This window comes from Eriocheir sinensis, chromosome 23, assembly GCF_024679095.1.
Source record: "Eriocheir sinensis breed Jianghai 21 chromosome 23, ASM2467909v1, whole genome shotgun sequence".
NCBI classification, from domain to species: domain Eukaryota; kingdom Metazoa; phylum Arthropoda; class Malacostraca; order Decapoda; family Varunidae; genus Eriocheir; species Eriocheir sinensis.
The window spans coordinates 17,409,302-17,428,142 of record NC_066531.1 but is presented as its reverse complement, the minus strand read 5'-3'; the positions used below and the strand labels follow the sequence as shown (position 1 = coordinate 17,428,142).

Here is an 18,841-nt window from a genome sequence, read left to right as displayed (position 1 = left end):
TGATATGATAGAAGGAGTGGATAGCTATATGAGTCTGTTTGCCGATGACGCTAAAATAATGAGAAGAGTGGAAAAAGAGGAGGACTGCTTGCTACTCCAGAGAGACCTGGACACTGTGTGGTAATGGAGCAGGAAATGGGAAATGGAATTTAATACCAAAAAGTGCAGTGTTATTGAATTTGGAAAGACTGGAATGAGAGTAGAGGGACATTATAAGTTGGGTAAGGATAAGTTAGACAAGAAGACAGAAGAGTGATGATCACAGAGAACTTGTCTCCTGAAAGACATGTGAATAAAATATCAGCTGAGACATATACAACCTGCTGAGGAACATCAGAGCAGCGTTCACATAAATTGATGAGGACATGGTAAGAAAATTAATTGTGACCTTGATACGCCCTAGACTAGAATATGCATCAGTGGCTTGGTCGCCATCACTTAAGAAACACGTTAGAAAACTGGAGAGGATACAGAGAGCGGCAACAAAAATGGCACCTAGTCTGAGCGACCTGGCGTATGAAGAAAGATTGCTGAGGCTGAACCTCCCAACATTGGGAATTAGAAGAGAAAGGGGAGATTTAATAGCGGTGTATAGGAAGATGAATGGTCTAGAGAAATTGGATAGACATGACCTTTTGATAAAAGAAGAGAGAAACTTAAGAGGAAATGGAAAACTGTTGAGAAAAGGAAATTGTAGAAGAGACATCAAGAAGAACAGCTTCCCGCAGAGGTGTGGGGGTCTGGAATGGGCTGGAGAGGGAAGTGGTGTAGGCTAAGTCAGTAAGCATATTTAAGGCCAAATTAGACGGTAGTAGTTGGAAAGATGGGACTGCACGAGCATAGCCCCGTTCCTGTAAATCACTACTAGGTAAATACAACTAGGTAAACACACACACACACACACACACACGCACACACCGATTACCATCCACAGGATTATTATCACATTATTCTCGGACATGATAGGCAAAGAAGTCTAAGCATATTTAGATGATTTAATCATCTGTAACAAGGATGGTGACAGTCACTCAGTTAGTTAGAAGCTGTTTTGCTTAAACTAAGAGAAGCTGTCCTAACGTCCAAGCTAAATAAATGTGAATTCTTAAAGGCAAAAATCATATTTTTAGGACACACTGTAGATGGAGATGGAATCCACACGATGGCCAATAATTTTCTGCCGTAAATAGTTTTCCGAAACCCGAAACCGTTGAAAAAGTTCGATCTCTTCTGGGTTGCTAGCCTATTATAGTCCTTTCAGGCAGGGCCGTTTCTAGTTCATCAGGCGCCCCAGGCAAGAATTCGTTATGGCGCCCCCCACCCTCCGGGCTGGAAATAATAACCTAAACAATTTCGAACACAACTAGCATCACAAGTTCCACAACAAAAACAATATACTTTATTAATGATTTTTTGTGATCTACACTCTACAGAGCCACATACATTAAATCAATTCAAAGCATGTATCACAGTTTCATGTTATAAAGCATTTCCATCAATTCACAGCATGTATCACAGTTTCATGTTATAAAACATTTCCATCAGTTCACAGCATGTATCACATTTTCATGTTATAAAGCATTTCCATAAATCTTCTATTTCTTATAAGGCATAGTGTTCATTAATACACATCTCATCTAAATCATAGCAATCCATAAAAATAAAAGTTTTTAGCCTCTTCTTTAAAGTAACAATATTATCACTACACTTAACATTATTTGGAAGCTCATTAAATAATCTCGGAGCACTATATTTGAACATTCTTTAGCCAAGTTCAGAATTGCACATAGGTTCATTATACATTTTTATTGCAAATCCTACCTAAGGTAAACTGAAAAGGTAATCTTGCCAATCTAAAACCAAAGAACTCAATGTATAAATGTTGAGGTCTATGCTAAAACTATTAAATAAAACTTTCCTTCACTTCTTTTCATATTTAAAACCTGATTCTTCTTGACTTCCTTGCAGCAAAATCATCTATAGTGTCATCATACGAAATCTGTTTGGATATTTCTCTATTAATACTAATTATTGCCAGCCCATTTAGGCGCTCCTGTGACATAGTAGACCTTAAATATGTTTTAATGAGCTTAAGTTTAGAGAAGCTTCTCTCTGCAGATGCCACAGTCACAGGTGTAGTGACAGCAATTCTTAATGCCACCCACATGTTTGGATAAATCTCTTTCAGGCCTTTCTCCTCCAGAAAAACAAGAAGGTCTAATGTTGTCATATTTTGCTTTGGCCATTGTTTTGGAAATGACTGCATCTCTACAATCAGTTCATCATAATTTAAGTCAGCCTGATCCCCAGATGTGAGCGTATTACACAAATCTTTTGCCTGCTTTTCTAGCTCACTAGCTGGCAGGTCAGAGAAGTTTATGAGAACACTGAATTTCTTTGCAACATCACTCATCATTCCAGTTCTCTCTCTCAGGGATTCAATGGCCACATCCACAACTACATTGAAAAATGAAAACTCTATTTTCTTCAAGGCATCGGTAATAGGCTCATCAGGGGCCTCATAAGAGAAATTATTGCCTTTTAGTAGTTCTGAGTCTTTTCTGCTTTAGTGCAGCTTCCACATTCATCTCTTCACACATCTCTCTGGCAGATGTCTGGGCATCAGCAAACCCAGTGTCTCTGTAGCTAATAAGGGAGGTTTCAGTCTTCTTGAGAATGCCAACAGCTACATCAAGATGCATGCATTGTGATTGCAGAAGTTTATTCACAGTTTGAATTTTTCTAAGGATATCATACCACACCACCGTGCAAATAGAGAACCGGTATGATCCCACCTCTTCTGCTAAGGCTTGTGCTTCAATTTTAATGGCTGGATCTGCAGTGCTTGCTCTGACCTCTAAAAGAGCATCTCTCACTTTTGCAGCCTGGAATCTTACAACCTCAACACTGTTGATTCGACTCTCCCACCGTGTGTCTGCCCAGGATTTCAAAGTTGTGTCCACATGTTTTTTTAGGGTCGACCACCTTTGAGTGGAGGCAGAAAAGAGATTAAATAGTTTCTGCAGGTAGCCAAAGTAGTCAGCTGCATCTGAGGAGCTCTTTGCTGCATCACACACAACCAGGTTAACAGTGTGTGCTCCACATGGAATAAATAAAGCCCTGGGGTTTAACTGAAGAAGTCTGGCCTGGACTCCCTTGTTTTTTCCTTTCATATTTGCCCCATTGTCATATGACTGTCCTCTGCAGTCTTCAAAGGGGATATTAAGCTCTTTAAGTTTTTTGAGGATGAGTGTTGAGAGGCCTTCTCCTGTTGTCTGCTCGGCCTCAAGGAACCCCATAAAATATTCCTTAATTTGTGCAGTGCCTTCAGCTGCAACTATTCGAATTATCACAGATAATTGCTCCTTGTGACTTAAGTCTGGAGTGCAATCTAAAATAATTGAAAAGTATTTGGACTGTCTAATTTCGGTCACCATGCACTCCACAATCCTCTCACTGATGCAGTCAATAAGCTCATTTTGAATAATATTGCCTAGGTAGGATGTATGACTGGCACCTCCTTGCACCTTCGCAATATGCTCTTTGAGAACAGGGTCAAACTGAGCCATGAGTTCAACTTTCAGAAAGTTCCCATTATTTGGCTGGTAAAGTGTGTCTGTGGACCCTCTGAGAGGAACATTTCGTTCTGCCAGACTATGAATTATAGCCACGAACCTGGTAAGTACCTCTCGCCACCTTCGCCGTTCAGTGTTTATTAGTGCCAGCTCAACTTTGTCAATTGTTTGCCCCTTTTTAATACGGCTCTCCAGTTCTTTCCATGACCCCATATTCTTTGTATGTTCTGGACTGTTCTCATGCATTTTGAGTGAGTCACTGCAGTTTTTCCAGTCATTAAAGCCATCTCTGCTTAGTTTAAATGTTTTCTGGGAAAAGAGTTTGCAACAAAAACAGTATAAACTATCTTTTTTCTTGGAATATGTCAGCCATGTTCTTTTGATTTTCTCCCCGTTCACTAGCTGTCTGTAGAAGTAGTGATGATGACAACTTCTTCCATCCTGTTTCTTTGGGAATGGGAACTCTGATTTGATTACATATGGCCCTCGACTTACCAACTCGATCCTCTCTCCATCAGACAACTCGGGTGACCAGTCAGCGGGATCAATGGGTGTTGCTGTAACAGACTCACTGTACTCACATTCATCTGTTGCTGTGCCTATTGGGGTTGATTGTGAAGTATCTTTAGGCAGGGGGAGTGGGACATCGTCATTGAGTGTGCTGCAGCTGCTGGTGCTGGGTCCTCCTTCTGTAAGAATCAAACATACACATGAAATAGCTTCTGAAGGCATCTAAATGAAATGGTCAATCACAAGAGACATAATCACATTTTTATGTTTCTGACTGTGCATCGAGTTCAGATTCTGATGCTGACTTAGTACCTTATTATATATCTAACTAGAAAAGCACTCTGAGAGCGCAGACCTCCCCCAGGCCATACTAAACAAACAAACAGACAGACAAACCAACGGGGGTGAAAACATAATCTCCTGGCGGAGGTAATAACTCTGTCCTTATCTCATGACCAACATTTCCTGAAAATTTTATAAAAATCCGTCCATAACTTCTTCGGGCCTTGGCGGAGGTATGCGCATAATGCGCTCTCCGAGTAAATATGTAATCGTTATCCTCTCTTACTACTGATGGCTGTAGTAGATTCATAATATGATATGTTAAACTCACCTGGATCTTCTACTTGGGCAGAAGGCATTGACACCGAGGCCTCCTCAGACTCCTCTGTAGCAGCTTTTACAGGTTGCTGTTGTGGCTGCAGGTATTTTCTCAATGCATCTGGACAAAAAGAAATTACAGAATATATGTTAATTATGCATATAAACATCTCAATTTTTATAGTACAAATATCATTATATTGCAGTATGTAGGCCTATGCTTAGAGCCTACAAGTTACAATTAACTTTTGAGAATCCTTGAGAATGGGTTCTTCAGACCATCATTGGCCGTTTTAATACAGATAAGAAGGATCTGAGGAACATATAAAAAAATTTAAGCTCCCATAATATTCGGTTGGCCTTTTTAGGCCTACTAACAGGGTCCCTAAGCAGTATTCGAAATAAGGTGGGGTCGGGGGGGGGGGGTTAACCCACCCCAAATGATAGAGAGACCCATGGAAATGTTTAATTTCAGAGGACTCACGATAGGTCCTCTGAAGACCCTGGCAAATGCCAATATTAACTAATATAGGTAGCACAAAAGTCGATATTAGAGTAATCCAGGAGAACTTATGATTTAAAATAATAATAATAATAATAATAATAATGATAATAATAATAATAATAATAATAATAATAATAATAATAATATAGGCTAGGCTAATGCACACAAACACAGCTGCACACATACCTCTACTTTGGACTCGTTTTTCCTCTTCCTCCTTTTTTCTTTTCTTGTTTGCTGCACCTGACAGCTTGAACTGCCTCTTCATGATGGATAAAAGCTTAAATGCTTGACAGCTGAGTTGGATTAACGAAGTGCGGGGCCTGTAGCAGATTGATTTGTTGTACAGATAATGAATATTTTATGGATTTCATTTACATTCTACAACAGAAACAAAAACGACAAAAGTCTAATGTAATGTTTTATTTGCAAGGAGAAATATAAAACAAAAAATTCAAAACCTCCCCACCACCTTTTAGCAACCAATATATTATTTGGGGTGCGCGTACCCCCAGGGATACGCACACCCCAGTTTGGACAACACTGGCCTATACGAGTATATATATCCTACACTAGTCTGCTGGGCTTGTTGTTAATATTGAAACAGACAGTCACTCACACAGTTGGAGCTGGAGTAGGTAGGAAGACACCTACCGAACGGGCGCAAGCCACTCCCGGTGAGGTATATATGGGAGGTGAGAAGGGAGCTGAAGCCCTCCAAAGACCCTTCCCATGTCCTCACTAACCGTTTCCCTATTGTCTCACCAACACCGGAGAGTAGTTCAGCATGCTCTCTAAAGACAGATCCTCTCTTTATCCACACCACACTACATTCACATAACATATACACCTTTTTCCAAAATTCAAAATTCAAAATGGCTCAATTAAGCAATGCCTCGGAGTCCCCGCCTGGGGGGGGGACCACAAATTCCCCCAGGGAGGACTCCCCTTCTGGCTGCCGACCCGAAAGGTGTCTTGATAACTCCTCGAACCTCTTTCTTCTCAATTTCTGCAACATTCGCGGTCTTCGCTCTAATTTTCATTCTGTGGAGCATCATCTCTCCTCCTCTAAACCTCACCTTCTCTTCCTTACCGAAACACAGGTTTCTGAGGCTACTGACAGCAATCTCTACTCTGTTCCCTCCTACTATCTCTATCCTAAATTTCAATCCAAAGCTGGATGTTGCGCCTACGTGCGCAACGACATCACTTGCTCTCGTGCCCACGACCTTGACTCTTCTGAATTTTCCACCATCTGGTTAAGACTTCACTGTCATTCTATTACTAAATACATCTGTGCTGTTTATCTCTCACCTAACTCTACCAACTATGTAAAATTCTTTGACTATTTGAATTCTAAAGTGGAGCACATCTTGACCCACTCTCCTTCGCTGAAATCTCCATCCTAGGAGATTTCAATGTTCACCACCAGCTTTGGCTTTCATCCTCTTTCACTGACCATCCTGGTGAACAAGCCTACAACTTTGCTATCCTCAACGACCTAGAGCAGTTGGTCCAGCACCCTACACGTATTCCTGACCGTCTTGGAGATCGGCCCAACATTCTAGACCTCTTCCTTACCTCAAACCCTTCTGCTTATTCTGTCAAACTGTTCTCTCCGTTGGGCTCCTCCGATCACAATCTTATTTCTGCATCCTGTCCTATCGCTCCTGTACATCCTCTGGACCCACCGAAGAGGCGATGCTTCTGGCATTTTGCTTCAGCTCGGTGGGACGACCTGAGGATGTACTTTTCCGATTTCCCGTGGAATGATTATTGCTTCCAGGATAGAGACCCCTCTGTGTGTGCTCAGCGCATCACAGAGGTGATTGTCTCTGGAATGGAGGCATACATTCCTCGTTCTTTCTCTACTCCTCACGCTAAAAAGCCTTGGTTTAATCACGCTTGTTCTCGTGCTGTCAATGATAGAGGTAGCTCACAAAAGATACCAGAGCCTTCAAACTAATGGTAATTATGAACTTTACATTTCTGCCCGAAATCGTGCCAAATCTATTCTCCGACTAACCAAAAATTCTTTCATTAATAGAAAATGTCAAAATCTTGCTTTCTCTAACTCTTCCCGTGACTTCTGGCATCTAGCCAAAAACATATCCTCCAACTTCACTTCTTCATCTTTCCCTCCACTCCTCAGTCCTGACGGCAACACTGCCGTCTCATCTATCTCTAAGGCTGAACTCTTCTCAAACTTTTTTAAAAACTCCACTCTGGACGATTCTGGGCATATTCCTCCTACTCATCCCCTCTGACTCCTTTATGCCTGTTATAAAGATTCTTCAAAATGATGTTTTCTATGCCCTCTCTGGCCTCAATCCTCAGAAGGCTTATGGACCTGATGGAGTGCCTCCTATTGTCCTTAAAAACTGTGCCTCCGTGCTGTCACCCTGCCTGGTCAAACTCTTTCGCCTCTGCCTGTCAACATCTACCTTTCCTTCTTGCTGGAAGTATGCCTTCACACAGCCTGTACCTAAGAAGGGTGACCGCTCCAATCCCTCAAACTACCGTCCTATTGCTTTACTTTCTTGTCTATCTAAAGCTTTTGAATCAATCCTTAACCGTAAGATTCAAAAGCACCTTTCCACTTCTGACCTTCTATCTGATCGCCAGTATGGGTTCCGCAAGGGCGTTCTACTGGTGATCTCCTAGCTTCTTAACTGACTCTTGGTCATCCTCTCTTAGCCGTTTCGGTGAAACTTTTGCTATTGCGCTGGACATATCAAAAGCTTTTGATAGGGTCTGGCACAAATCTTGCTTTCTAAACTACCCTCTACGGTTTCTATCCTTCTCTCTGTACCTTTATCTCCAGTTTCCTTTCTGACCGTTCTATTTCTGCCGTGGTAGACGGTCACTGTTCTTCCTAAATCTATTAACAGTGGTGTCCCACAGGGTGTCCTATCTCCCACTCTTTTCTGTTGTTCATTGATGATCTTCATTCCAAAACGAACTGTACTATCCATACCTACGCCGATGTCTCCACTCTGCATTAATCTACTTCTTTTAATAGAAGACCCACCTTCAGGAACTAAACGACTCAAGGCTGGAGGCTGCAGAACGCTTAGCCTCAGACCTTACTATTATTTCCGATTGGGGCAAGAAGAACCTGGTGTCCTTCAACGCCTCAAAAACACAGTTTCTCCACCTATCCACTCGACACAATCTTCCAAACAACTCTCCCTATTCTTTGACAACACCCAGCTATCACCTTCCTCAACACTAAACATCCTCGGTCTATCCTTAACTCAAAATCTCAACTGGAAACTTCATATCTCATCTCTTACTAAATCAGCTTCCTCGAGGCTGGGCGTTCTGTACCGTCTCCGCCAGTTCTTCTCCCCTGCACAGTTGCTGTCCATATACAGTGTCCTTGTCTGCCTTCGTATGGGGTATGCATCTCATGTGTGGGGGCTCCCTCACACAGCTCTTCTGGACAGAGTGGAGGCAAAGGCTCTTCGTCTCATCAGCTCTCCTCCTCATACTGATAGTCTTCTACCTCTTAAATTCCGCCGCAATGTTGCCTCTCTTTCTATCTTCTATCGATATTTCCACGCTGACTGCTCTTCTGAACTTGCTAACTGCATGCCTCCCCCCCTCCCGCGGCCCCGCTGCACTCGACTTTCTACTCATGCTCATCCCTATACTGTCCAAACCCCTTATGCAAGAGTTAACCAGCATCTTCACTCTTTCATCCCTCACGCTGGTAAACTCTGGAACAATCTTCCTTCATCTGTATTTCCTCCTGCCTACGACTTGAACTCTTTCAAGAGGAGGGTATCAGGACACCTCTCCTCCCGAAACTGACTTATCTTTCGGCCACCTCTTTGGATTCTTTTTAGGAGCAGCGAGTAGCGGGCTTTTTTTTTATTAATGTTTACTTTTTTGTGCCCTTGAGCTGTCTCCTTTGCTGTAAAAAAAAAAAAAAAAAAAAAAAACGTAACCAAACCAAACATGAGAAACTTTTATTATATACTGTACATAACATAAGATAACATAATGATGCAATACGCTTTACATCACCATTCGTAACAATATATTGTTACAAACCCACTGCCGGCCCAACACCACCTCTGGCAGGCGCGTCAGCTAGGCCGGTTTCTCAGTGACTCAGGTAACCGGCAGTACGTGTCCGCGTCAGCCAGCCAGCTCCGCCGTCACTCCCTCCAGGCTCCAGCACTCTCACACTGTCCGTACTGTAGGCACTTCCCCGTCAGATCCACAGCTCTCCACTGAGCTACAGCCTCCCACAGGCTAGGCGCAGCCCTCCAGGCGAGCCCAAGACAGTAGGAAGACACCAGAGTGCAGGAATTACCACCAGCGTCCCAGGGCAAAACCAAAACAATCCCCCGCCTTCAACTCGCCGTTCCCGCTCGCCCAGCTCCGCCTCTCCGCCTACAGCACATTATCGTACCCCGCGTAACAATATTAATTTTGGATGCCAATTTGGCGCCCCCCCCAGCAAATGGCGCCCCAGGTGACCGCCTGTGTCGCCTGTGCCTAGAAACGGCCCTGCTTTCAGGCTTTCATACACGGTTTTGCCAAAATTGCTTTGCCTCTAAAGTAATGTTTTAAAGAATTGAAGTCAGCGTTAAACAATGCTCCAGTTCTTGCATTCTCGGACTACAACGTCCCTTTAACTATTTATACAGCTGCTTCAGCCCAAGGACTTGGTGCTGTTTTGATGCAGCTCGCGGTAAACATCGTGCTATTGCCTATGTGAGTCGTACTTCGAACCAAGCTGAGTCAGACTTTTCAGTGACACATGAGGAAAGCCTGCCGGTTGTTTGGGTTCTTAAAAATTTTAGAGTTATGTATTTACAGACCATGCTGTAGTATCCAAGCGTTTTAAGGAAGAAACCTCACCGGTCGACTCGCGCAATGGTACCTGACCATCCAGGATTGGCTGCAGGAGAGCATGAGTTAGTGAGGGAGTGATAAAATGAGTCAGTGAGTGAGGAAGGGAAGGAGAAAAGTGCAAATGAGTGACAACATGCTACTGTCTGTAGAACTACAGTATTACTGAGCTCTACGGGGAAGGTGACTGACTGGCTGAGGGAGTGAATGAGTTAGAGATGAAGTGATAGAATGAGTCAGTGAGTGGATAAGTGAGTGAACAATTGAATAATGGAAAGAGGGGGACAGGTCAGCTACTTTTAGCTAGCGTCCTAATAGCTTAATATCGGCTACAACAAGACGATGGAGTCGATAATAGCCAGAAGCATTCGAGATCATCTAGAGAAACATAACTTATTCATGACTCGCAGCATGGGTTCACGAAAGGTACGTCACACCTTACCAATCTCTTGTCCTTCTAAAATATAGGAATTGAGTCGATAGATAGAGATGAAACCTGTCATGTAATATATCTTGATTTTAGTAACGTTTTTGACAAAGTTCCTCACCACCGACTGTTGCTTGAATTACAGGCTCAGGGAGTAGACGGGAACGTATTGAACTGGGTCAGGGCGTGGCTTAGAAATTGGAAGTAAAGAGTGCAAATCAATGGTAAAAGATGTGACTGGGGCTGTTACGAGTGGGTCCCACAAGGTTTGGTATTTGGGTCCACTGTTGTTTATCATTTATATCAGTGATTTAAATACAGGACTTAGTAGTGATATCAGTAAGTTTGCTGATGATTTCAAGATTGGTTAAGTAAATGAATCAGATTAGGACACTATTGTATTCCAGGATGAACTAAACAGATGGTACGATTGGGAGGGCAATGGCAGATGGAGTTCAGCGTCTGTAGGTGCAGAATTCTGAGCGTAGGTAGGAACAACACCTCACTTTTTTTTTACAGCAAAGGAGACAGCACAAGGGCACAAAAAAAAAGGAATCAATTATAAAAAAAGCTCGCTACTCGCTGCTCCTATAAAGAATCCAAAGATGTGTCCTGATACCTTCCTCTTGAATGAGTTCAAGTCGTCGGCAGGAGGAAATACAGATGAAGTAAGATCGTTCCAAAGATTTCCAGCATGAGGGATGAAAGAGTAAAGATGCTGGTTAACTCGTGCGTAAGGGATTTGGACAGTAAAGGGATGAGCTTGAGTAGAAAGGCGTGTGCGGCAGGACCGCATGGTGGGTGGAGGCATGCAGTTAGCAAGTTCAGAAAAGCAGTCAGCGTGAAAATATCGATAGAAGATAGAAAGAGAGGCAACATTGCGGCGGAATTTGAGAGGTAGAAGACTATCAGTAAGAGCAGGAGAGTTGATGAGACGAAGAGCCTTAAACTCCACTCTGTCCAGAAGAGCTGTGTGAGTGGAGCCCCCCCCACACGTGAGATGCATACTCCATACGAGGGCGGACAAGGCCCCTGTATATGGATAGCAACTGTGCGGCGGAGAATAACTGGCGGAGACAATACAGAACGCCCAACCTCGAGAAACCTGATTTAGTAAGAGAGGAGATGTGAAGTTTCCACTTAAGATTTTGAGTTAAGGATAGACCGAGGATATTTAGTGTTGGAGAGGGTAACAGCTGGGTGAATGTCGAAGAATAGGGGATAGGTGTTTGGAAGATTCTGTCGAGTTAATAGGTGGAGAAATTGAGTTTTTTGAGGCATTGAAGGACACACGGTTCCTTCTATCCCAGTCGGAAATGATAGCAAGGTCTGACGTTAAGCGTTCTGCAGCATCAAGCCTGGAGTCATGTAATTCCTGTTGAGAGGGCCTTCTGTTGAAAGAAGTTGAATAATGCAGAGTGGAGTCTTCAGGGTATGAATGGACAGGACAGTTTGTTATAGAAAGAAGATCATTGATAAATAATAGGAAGAGAGTGGGTGAAGATAGGATGACCAAGAGTCACTTAAGAGAGGAAAAAAGATCTCCATTAGAACGCCCCTTGCTGAACCCATACTGGTGATCAGATAGAAAGTTAGAAGTGGAAAGACGCTTTTGAATCTTCCGGTTAAGGATTGATTCAAAAGCTTTAGATAGACAGGAAAGTAAAGCTATAGGGCGGTGGTTTGAGGGATTGGAACGGTCACCCTTCTTAGGCACAGGCTGTACGCAGGCGTACTTCCAGCAGGAAGGAAAGGTAGATGTTGATAGGCAGAGACGAAAGAGTTTGACCAGGTAGGGGACAGCACAGAAGCACAGTTTTTAAGGACTCTCCTTCTGAGAGTTGAGGCCAGTGAGGGCATAGAAGACATCATTCTTAAGAATTTTAATAACAGGCATAAAAGAGTCAGAGAGAGGATGAGTAGGAGGAATATGCCCAGAATCGTTCAGAGTGGACTTACAGAAAATTTGAGAGAAGAGTTCAGCCTGAGAGATAGATGAGACGGCAGTGCTGTCGTCAGGGTTAAGGAGAGGAGGGAAAGAGGAAGAAGTGGAATTGGAGGAGATATTTTTGGCTAGATGCCAGAAGTCACGGGAAGAATTAGAGAAAGCAAGGTGTTGACATTTTCTATGGATGAAGGAGTTTTTTGGTAAGTCGGAGAATAGATTAGGCACGATTCCGGGCGGAAATGTATAGATCATGGTTAGTGGGAGTTCGAAGGCTCTGGTATTGTTTTTGCTTAAATGACATTTCCATAGGTAGGTATTTGTGTGAGAGGGATTTATGGGTCTTAGTGAGCCCTGATCTCTGTCCAAGGGCACGATACATTCAAGCTACAAATCGAGCAAACAGGGTACAGGGATTTATGTCAAGGAGTGTAAGCAACAGAAGCGCCGAAGTCATCCTCAAGCTATATTTTACACTATTATGACCATCTTGATTATGCGCTTCAGTTCTGGTTACCTTACTATAGAATGGATATCAAAATGTTAGAATCGGTACAGAGGAGGATGACTAAGACGATTCACGGGTTAAGAAACTTACCATATGAGGATAGATTCAAACATTCCTAAATGTGCATTCTCTAGAAAGGTGAAAGGTGCTAGGAGACTTGATTGAAGTTTATAAATGGATTAAGGGCTCTAAGACGGGGATATTAATCAGGTTTTGGTGGTAAGAGAACCTGGTAGGACACGTCGTAATGGGTTTAAACTGGATAAATTCAGATTCAATAAAGGCATAGGCAAAGACTGGTTAACTAACAGAGTGGTGGATGAGTGGAACAGACTTGGCAGTCATTTTGTGAGTTCCAATACGATAGTCACATTAAAAAAATAGATTATATAAATTCATGGACAGTGATGTTAGGTGGGGTAAGAATCACAGGTGGTTCCTTGTACAGGTCTATCGGCCTCTTGTCGACTCCTTACGTTTTCATGTTCCTATGTTTTTAAAGAACTAATGCAGCAAGGACCTGGGTGTCAATATCGCGTCAAACCTCAAATTCTCACAGCAATTCATTGACGCAGCACATAAAGCGACCAGCTTGCTGGGCTTCATTAAAATAATCATTTTATTAAATACTAAAGATGTAATACTTCCGCTTTACAATAGTTTAGTCAGACCCCACTTTATCCCCCACCATGCAATGGGCATTGCTAAATTAGGTGTTCAACGTCGGGCAACAAAAATGATCCCTTCCTTGCTCAATAAACCTTACGATGAAAGGCTCTCAACCCTTAGCATGTTCTCTCTTGAGAAACGTCGCCTCCAAGGAAAACTGATAGAATGTTTTAAAGAATGTGAACAAATCAAAACTGTTTGTAATCGATGGCACTTTGTGAACGAAAAATAATGCATCATTTTTTTTTTTTTCACCAACGTTGCAGTGCGAAAATGGAGTAAGCTCCTACCTTCAGTGGTCCAGTGCAACATTACTGACTCATCTAAAAACAAGGTTGACCAACACTTCCTTAAACTTAATATTTACTAAACTAGAATTTCAAAGTTTGGGTGCTATCGGATTATTAAAATGTCACTTAGATTGAAGGACAGACCACTATAGTCCGTTTCATTCCATCTGTCCACTCGTGAACGTAGATGTTTCAGATGCGCATTGTTAGTTTGAAATTGCGTGAAAATCAACATTATATTTTCATTGATATATTTGAATTCTTGTGGATAAATAAAACCCTCAAGCTCTATTACGTGCACCGCAAACAAGCCGATTTGGATCGATAATATACCATAGAGGCACACGAAAGAGCTTCTTGTACATCAAACAGTATAGTCTGATCATACTCGAACGACTTATAGCCTTTCAGATACCCATATTTCATCTCATTCAGGTACATAAAGTGATATATGGCTCGCAAGTGTCTATGCATAATGATATTTGATGTGTTGCATGTAAATAACATGCATGATACTCGAAATAGCCTAGCTTCACATTCAACAATATTTTTTTACAACCAAAAAAGTCGGCGCAAGATCAACAAAAAGAGTGTAGAAAAAAAAGGCCGCTACTTGCCGCTCCCACAAAATAAAATAGTATAGAGTAGCCAAAAAGGAGATCAATTTCGGGTGGAAAGGTGTTCTGATACACTCTTCTTGAAAGAGGTCAAGTCATTGGCAGGAGGAAATAAAGCAGAAGGCTGTTCCAGAGTTTACCACTGTCAGGGATAAAAAGTGAAGATGTTGGTTAACTCTTGCATAAGGGGTTTGGTCAGTATAGGGATGAGCAAGAGTGGACAGTCGAGTGCAGCGGGGCCACGGGAGGGGGGGGAAGTCATGCAGTTAGCAAGTTCAGAGGAGCAGTCAATATGAAAATATCGATAAAAGATATAGAGAGAGGCAACATGGCGGTGGAATTTAAGAGGTATAAGACTATCAGTAAGAGGAGAGCTCATGAGACGAAGAGCCTTAGACTCCACTCTGTCCAGGAGAGCTGCTTGAGTGGAGCCCCCCCACACGTGAAATGCATACTCCACACGAGGGCGGACAGGGTCCCTATAAATGGAAAGCATATGTGCGGGGGAGAAGAATTGGCAGAGACGATACAGAAAGCCCAACCTCGAGAAAACTGATTTAATGAGAGATGAGATGTGAAGTTTTCAGTTGAGATTTTGAGCTTAGGATAGACCGATGATACTTAGTGTTGAAGAAGGTGACAGCTGAGTGTTATTAAAGAATAGGGCATAGGTATTTTGAAGATTGTGTCGAGTAGATAAGTGGAGATTTTTTTTTGAGGCACTGAAGGACACAAGGTTCCTTTTACCCCAATCGGAAATGACAGCAAGGTCTGAGGTTAAACGTTCTGTAGCCTCCAGTCTGGAGTCTTGTAATTCCTGTTGAGAAAGTCTTCTGTTGAAAGAAGTTGAATAGTGCAGAGTGGAGTCATCAGCGTATGAATGGATAGGACTGTTTGTTAAAGAAAGATCAATGCTAAATAACAGAAGGAAAGTGGGTGATAGGACAGAGCCCTGTGGGACACTACTGTTGATAAGTTTAGGGGAAGAACAGTGACCGTCTACCACAGCGGAGATAGAACGGCCAGAAAGGAAACAGGATATAAAGGAACAGAGACAAGGATAGAAACCGTAAGAGGGCAGTTTAGAAAGCAAAGATTTATGCCAGACTCTATCGAAGGCTTTGGATATGTCTAGCGCAACTGCGGAAGTTTCATGTTACTTTGAATATCAATCGTTATTTACATGCAGTGCATTATTAAATTATCCTTTATTTCCACTTGCAGAGCCAGCTGTCTTCTAATCTACCTGAAATGAGATAATTATATGAACTTGAAATAACATATAGATCGTTCGAGAATGATGTGACTATGTTGTTTGATACAAGCTTGTCATCCGTTGTATCAGCAAAGGAAACAGTTTAAGGGCATATACAAAAAATATTAAAGAAAAAAAGCCCACTACTTACTGCTCCTGAATAGAGTACAAGGGAGTGGCCAAAAAGAGAGGTCAATTTCGGGAGGAGATGTGCCCTGAAACCCTCCTCTTGAAAGAGTTCAAGTCGTAGCCAGAAGGAAATACAGATGAAGGAAGAGTGTTCTGGAGTTTACCAACGTGAGGGATGAAAGAGTGAAGATGCTGGTTAACTCTTGCAAAAGGGATTTGGACAGTATAGGGATGAGCATGAGTAGAAAGTCGTGTGCAGCGGGAGGTGTGGAGGCATGCAGTTATCAAGATCGGAAGAGCAGTCAGAGTCAAAATAACGATAGAAGATAGAAAAGGAGGCAGCAACGCGACGGAAGACTATCAGTCGGAGGAGGAGAGCTTACGAGACGTAGAGCCTTAGACTCCACTCTGTCCAGAATAGCTTTATTATGTGAGGCCCCCCCCCCACCTTAAGTGAGATGCATACTCCATACGAGGGCGGACAAGGCCCCTGTACAGAAGGAAGAAAAACTGGCGGAGACGATACAGAAAGCCCAACAAATAGAAAACTGCTTTAGTAAGAGATGAGATGTGAAGTTTCCAGTTGAGATTTTGAGCTAAGGATAGACCGAGGATATTTAGTGTTGAAGAAGGTGACAGCCGAGTGTTATTGAAGAATTTGGAAAATTGTGCCGAGTAGATAGGTGGATAAATTGTTTTTCTGAGGCATTGAAAAACACAAGGTTCCTTCTACCCCAATCGGAAATGATAGCAAGGTCTGAGGTTAAGCGTTCTGCAGCCTTCAGCCTGGAGTCATGTACTTCCTGTTGGTATGGCCTTCTATTGAAAGAAGTTGAATAATGAAGAGTGGAGTCGTCGGCGTATGAGTGGACTGTGCAGTTAGTTATGGAAAGAAGATCATTGATGAATAACAGGAAGAGAGCGGGCGATAGGACAGAGGCCTGTGGAACACCACTGTTGATAAGTTTAGGGGAAGAACAGTGACCGTCTACCACAGCAGAGATAAAACGGCCGGAAAGGAAACTGGAGATAAAGGAACAGAGAGGGGAATATAATCCGAAAGAGGGCAGTTTAGAAAGCAAAGTCTTGTGCCAGACTTAATCGAAGGTTTTCGATATGTCTAGCGCAACAGAGAAAGTTTCACCGAAACGGCTAAGAGAGGATGACCAAGAATCAGTTAAGAGAGCAAGAAGATCGCCAGTAGAACGCCCCTTGCGGAACCCATACTGGCGATCAGATAGAAGGTTAGAAGTAGAAAGGTGTTTTTGAATCTTCCGGTTAAGCGAAGTAATTATCTCTCTCTCTCTCTCTCTCTCTCTCTCTCTCTCTCTCTCTCTCTCTCTCTCTCCACTTCAGGAATTCCACCTACAACACTGGTTTCCTCACATCCTTAAAAAAATACCACCATCTCTTTTATAAATTCTTCGTGGACTTATGAGTGAATAATGTATTACAGATAGCTATTCAAAACTGGTGTCTAATATAAGCAACAAGGAGCATGAAATTGGATAAGAGGTGAGGATAATAAGTAAAAAAAAAAAAAAAAAAAAGTATATCTATAAATGCACTCACCTCGAAAAAAATCAGTCCGGAGATGTATTAGGCTAATATTTTTAGTATCTCTCTCTCTCTCTCTCTCTCTCTCTCTCTCTCTCTCTCTCTCTCTCTCTCAAGCAACAGTGGCTTTAAAAAGCAGAGACTGAGTGGGCAGAAGGGATGTTAGTGTCGTGTTTTAGCGGTGCTTTTTTTTTTTTTTTTTTTTTTTACAGCAAAGGAGACAGCTCAAGGGCACAAAAAAGTAAACATTAATAAAAAAAAAAAGCCCGCTACTCGCTGCTCCCAAAAAGAATCCAAAGAGGTGGCCGAAAGATAAGTCAGTTCCGGGAGGAGAGGTGTCCTGATACCCTCCTCTTGAAAGAGTTCAAGTCGTAGGCAGGAGGAAATACAGATGAAGGAAGATTGTTCCAGAGTTTACCAGCGTGAGGGATGAAAGAGTGAAGATGCTGGTTAACTCTTGCATAAGGGGTTTGGACAGTATAGGGATGAGCATGAGTAGAAAGTCGAGTGCAGCGGGGCCGCGGGAGGGGGGGAGGCATGCAGTTAGCAAGTTCAGAAGAGCAGTCAGCGTGGAAATATCGATAGAAGATAGAAAGAGAGGCAACATTGCGGCGGAATTTAAGAGGTAGAAGACTATCAGTATGAGGAGGAGAGCTGATGAGACGAAGAGCCTTTGCCTAAATGCTCTTTGCTTAAATGTTTTATATTTGTTATTGATACTAAAACGAACTGAAATGAAAATGTGACTTCATGGGTCCATGCGCATTACCAGTGGGGGGCTACATGCAAAATTTGGTTAGGCTAGGTAAAAAAAATAAAGTCAGGACGCCTTAATTTTGTTTTGAGAGTTTGCGCGCCTAATATTTAGGCGGTTCCGCCGACATCCGTCAAGGATACAGAGTCTATGTCATGACCCAATATGAGTTAGTGTAATTTTCAGTTCATAAAATTACCTACCACTCCCGTGTTTGCCAGCATTGCTAATGTGCATCTTATATTTGCAACCAGCTCTGCCACAAGGTTGCAATCATTTTTTGTCATTTAGCTTCTTCTCAATTTTCCACCATCTGGCTAAGACTTCATTGTCATTCTATTACTAAATACATATGTGCTATTTATCTCTCACCTAACTCTACTAACTTTGTAAAATTCTTTGACTGCTTGAACTCTAAAGTGAAGCACATTTTGACTCACTCTCCCATCGCTAAAATCTCCAGTTTGGAAGATTTCAATGTTCACCACCAGCTTTGGCTTTCATCCCCTTTCACTGAGCAGCCTGGTGAACAAGCCTACAACTTTGCTCTCCTCAACGATCTAGAGCAGCTGGTTCAGCACCCTACATGTATTACCGACCGTCTTGGAGACAGGACCAGCATTCTAGACCTCTTCCT

The 18,841-nt window shown here is 42.5% G+C and overlaps 1 protein-coding gene across 1 annotated transcript; it reads right to left on the bottom strand.

Annotated features, from left to right (window-relative positions):
• Positions 1-2,898: 2,898 nt before the first annotated feature.
• LOC127002591 (uncharacterized) lies at positions 2,899-5,803 on the bottom strand. The gene is made up of 4 exons (XM_050868674.1): positions 5,374-5,803; positions 4,696-4,803; positions 4,068-4,261; positions 2,899-2,982 (listed from the first exon to the last, which is right to left on the bottom strand). Exons 1-4 carry the CDS (start codon positions 5,453-5,455, stop codon positions 2,899-2,901), a joined length of 468 nt encoding a protein of 155 aa, XP_050724631.1. The 5' UTR covers positions 5,456-5,803.
• Positions 5,804-18,841: the final 13,038 nt, after the last annotated feature.